The 3,855-nt window shown below is 30.5% G+C and overlaps 1 protein-coding gene across 1 annotated transcript; it reads right to left on the bottom strand.

Annotated features, from left to right (window-relative positions):
- Window positions 1-1,717: 1,717 nt before the first annotated feature.
- On the bottom strand, window positions 1,718-2,230 carry LOC110648816 (chaperone protein dnaJ 20, chloroplastic-like). Its single transcript, XM_021803174.2, has one exon. The coding sequence runs from the start codon at window positions 2,228-2,230 to the stop codon at window positions 1,718-1,720; it is 513 nt and encodes a 170-aa protein (XP_021658866.2).
- Between the last annotated feature and the right edge of the window lie 1,625 nt (window positions 2,231-3,855).

Genomic DNA, 3,855 nt, shown 5'->3' with positions numbered 1-3,855 from the left:
GTGCGAGCTGCCTTTTTTCTATTTTTTAATTTTTAATTATTAAAAAGTATTTTAAAATAAAATAATATTACTATTTTAATCCACGTCAATATATGACTAACGGAGAATAACGGAAAATCTTGATTTGCTAACGGACTGAAACCTCAGGATACCATTTTATCATAAAGTAAACTATAAAATCAGTGATATCACAAGGTACTTTTTTGTAATTTTTCCTTTATATTTTTTGTGATTAATTCAATTTTTTTTAGTTTTAAAAAGAAAATGACTATTTTATGAAAATCTTGTTATGGTGATAAATGGGTAATTTTTTTTCAGTCAAGGATAGTCTGATTACTTTTCTTCCACTTTGAAAGAGTGAAGAGAGTGGGGAGACTTTATGCTCGAGTCTCCCCATCTATCATAGTCTCCAATTCTCCATCTCTCAGTTTTAAGATTATTGATCTTTAATTTATGGTGAGACTCATTATGCTTCCATTGAATACAAAAAAAGGTGATCAAATTTATTTATGAAAAATTTTAAAATACATTGTTATATGTATAAATGATTTACCAACAGTGTGGAGCTACCTTGTGCTCCCTTTCAAAAGTTTTTAAAATTAAAATTTTATTCATAAATTTTAATATATATTTATAAAAAATTATTGTATTCACCCCTAAAATTTTTCCTATAAGTTTTAGTGTATTTTAAAAAGAAAAACTATTATTAATTAACCCTCCAATATCTTTATTATATTGTTTCGACTTTTGCACCTTCATGTAAATTTTATTTATATTTTTTTATATTATTTAATTTTGATGTCTTAATATTTTATATTTTTATCAAATTTTCATTTTATTTTTTTAATATTTATTTTTAACCCCAAGATGAATTTCTAATTCAGTGACCATGCACCAAATTTTTTAATTTTACAGTTTACAATAGCCACCAAATGAAGTCTACTTAATTAATTATAAATTGTAAATTACATACTCTACCAATATGCTCAAAAAATCAAAAGAAAATTCAAAAAGTTGAAAAATCATTAATTATTAAAGCAATTTTCATGTATATTCAAATATTTATTATGTTTATATCGTTAGATCAATATGAATTTCTATTACTATAAAGAAAACATTCATGTTTTTCTCCTAAAGAAAGTTCAAATTTTGTTGAAATTGGATGTGTCATATTGTGGAGATATATATATATATATACACAAATAGGCTATATATTGGTTGCATATTTTGTACCTCTAATATATGGATGGCAACTCTATATATTTTTCTTAATCAATTAGAATAGAAGCAGCAAAGTGATACAGAAAGGGATGTTCACATATTTATAGTTCCAAAGCATTCTGTACGGCCATTAATTCTGCTGCATTAGAGTCACTCCAACCTGCTGGGCAAGAGAAAATGCATAGAAACTTCCCCTCTGAGTCCTGCACAACACCAATCATGGCGCTTATAGCGCGAACGCGTGCACACACATGCACACGAATATATGAAATCTCTAACCATCGTAAATAGCATTCTAGATAAAATTGGCTCCGAAATAATCCTTGGATAGTCAAATAGATTTTCTAACTCGGAGTTCCAATTTAATTTGAGAATGTTGAATTATAGTATAAAATTCTTAAGATTATTACATACGAATAAGAATATATATGCTAGCACTACAAATAGAGCAAAACATGAAACTAATTAAAAGGGAACAGAAAATGAATTTATATATCTAGATGTATTTATTGTTCTTCTTCTCCAATCGGACATGAGATCGTAGTTTCAGTCCATAAAGTTGCTCTTCCCATACTTCCTTTGGAAAATTGTTTTTCCTTTCCTCCATTTGTACTTCAAAGTCAAACCCTATAGAATTTCCCAAACCCAACTCATAATCATACAATCTACGTGAAATTGGATCGGACAGGGTCTCATAAGCCTGTCGGAGCTCAACAAATCGCTTTGTGGACTCTTCTTTTGTCGACGGAGGACAAACGTCCGGGTGGTATTGCAGAGCCATGTTCCTGTAAGCCTTCTTGATCTCGTCAAACCCTACATTCTGGGATTCAAGCGAAAGAACACGGTAGAAGTTGGCCTTCTTTTCTTGCGTAGCTCTAGCTACCTCATAATTAGCATTATATCTGCATGTAATGATCTTGATCTTATAGGTCTTTTGCCTTGACCTTGTTTTGTGTAGCAATGGAACCAATATTTCCAACTTGGGTTTCATTTTCAGGGATGTCTCCATATGAATATTTTTTAGTAAGAGAGAGGCTGAAGTCTTAAGATAGGGTGGTGTGAGCTGGTGGAAGAAACTAACGAAGTTCTTCATATATATAATGAGTTTATGCTAATCAATTTATTATATGATTGTTCCCGGTTAGATCTTAACCTTTTTTAATTAAAGATTTAAAGCTTAAAAACAAGAAGCAGAGGCCGCTTTGAATATAGGAGCTTTGAATATAGTTTTGGCATGGAGTCACCGTCCTTGTCTTTGTTAGGTTTTGCCTTGCAGCTGTGCATGCTTATAATACACAGATTGTAAGCTTTTCTCGTCATTAGTTATGTATCTTACAATTGTTTGTTCTCATAAACCAGATTCCTTGAAGGTTTGTTGCAATAACCTCAAAACTAACAAATAACAATAACGGCAATGTTTCGCATGCATGTTTCCACTAAGCTCCATAATTTTTTCTTTTCTTTCTCCTTTAAAAGAGCATAATGAAGGTTCATCTAATATGATCCGAGAATAATCTTTAAGATATTAAATTTATGAATTTAAATCTCAATTCAACTTAAAAATTAAATAAATAACGTTGGTGCTAGTCATCATCACATGATATTATATTAAGAGACTCATAAAGAGGCTGTATGCAAATGGACAATGCAGTTTCTTATTTCGTCTTGTATCAAAGTTGTCTATAATTTACAAATCTATCTTTAGCTTAAAATTAATCTGTAAGTAGCATAGATGGCTTGAATTTTTTTTTTTTCAAGTATAGAATTAATTTGTAAATCGGAGTTTCAGTTCTAACTAGATATTTGCATCTTCCCCATATCTCCTCTGCCGGCCACCGAGACTCTTTCCTCATTTTTCTATATGTTCATCTATATTCATTTCTTTAAAAGTCAGGAAGTTTATGTAACTTGCAGAAACCTTCCTCACTTAGACATGAATTTTCTATATATATATATATATATATATTAGCATAATTACAGCAATTAGCATGATTATAGGATATTTGTGCAGCATAATTACAATAATTAGCATGATTATAGGAGATTTATATAGCATAATTACAGCAAGTATTATTCTTGTCTAAATTAGCTCATGTTCTCATGTATAAATAGATGTAATATCTCTGTAAATAAGACACAGACAAATACACAATCATTTCCTTCATTACTTGTATTCTTTCTTCTAACATGGTATTAGAGCCGTAAAGCTTTTATTTCTAGTTTCTGGGGTCTCTCTTCTCTCTCTACAACCTGTTCTAGTTCATTCTTTCATTCCTGTTATTATACCATTTTTTTTTCTCCTCATCTTGTTATCAATGGAGAAATCTAATATTTCAAAACCTATTGCAACAGTTCTGACAGGTTCCAACTATAATCTTTGAGTTCAAGGAATGAAAAGTTTTTTGATAGGTCGCAAGCTTTGGCGTATTGTTACCAGAGATATCACTACGACGATAAGAGAGAACGATTGAACTGATGCAAAATTTGCTGAACGTCTTGAGGATTGGGATAGTAAAAATCATCAGATCATCACCTAGTTTCGCAATACCTCTATCTCGTCCATCCACATCCAATTTGCTAATTATGACTCTACAAAAGAAATCTGAGATTTTTTTGCTAATCGATATCAGACAA

Source organism: Hevea brasiliensis, chromosome 7 (assembly GCF_030052815.1).
Source record: "Hevea brasiliensis isolate MT/VB/25A 57/8 chromosome 7, ASM3005281v1, whole genome shotgun sequence".
Classification (NCBI taxonomy): domain Eukaryota; kingdom Viridiplantae; phylum Streptophyta; class Magnoliopsida; order Malpighiales; family Euphorbiaceae; genus Hevea; species Hevea brasiliensis.
The sequence above is the reverse complement of the archived record's forward strand: the minus strand, read 5'-3'. Positions and strand labels throughout refer to the sequence as shown.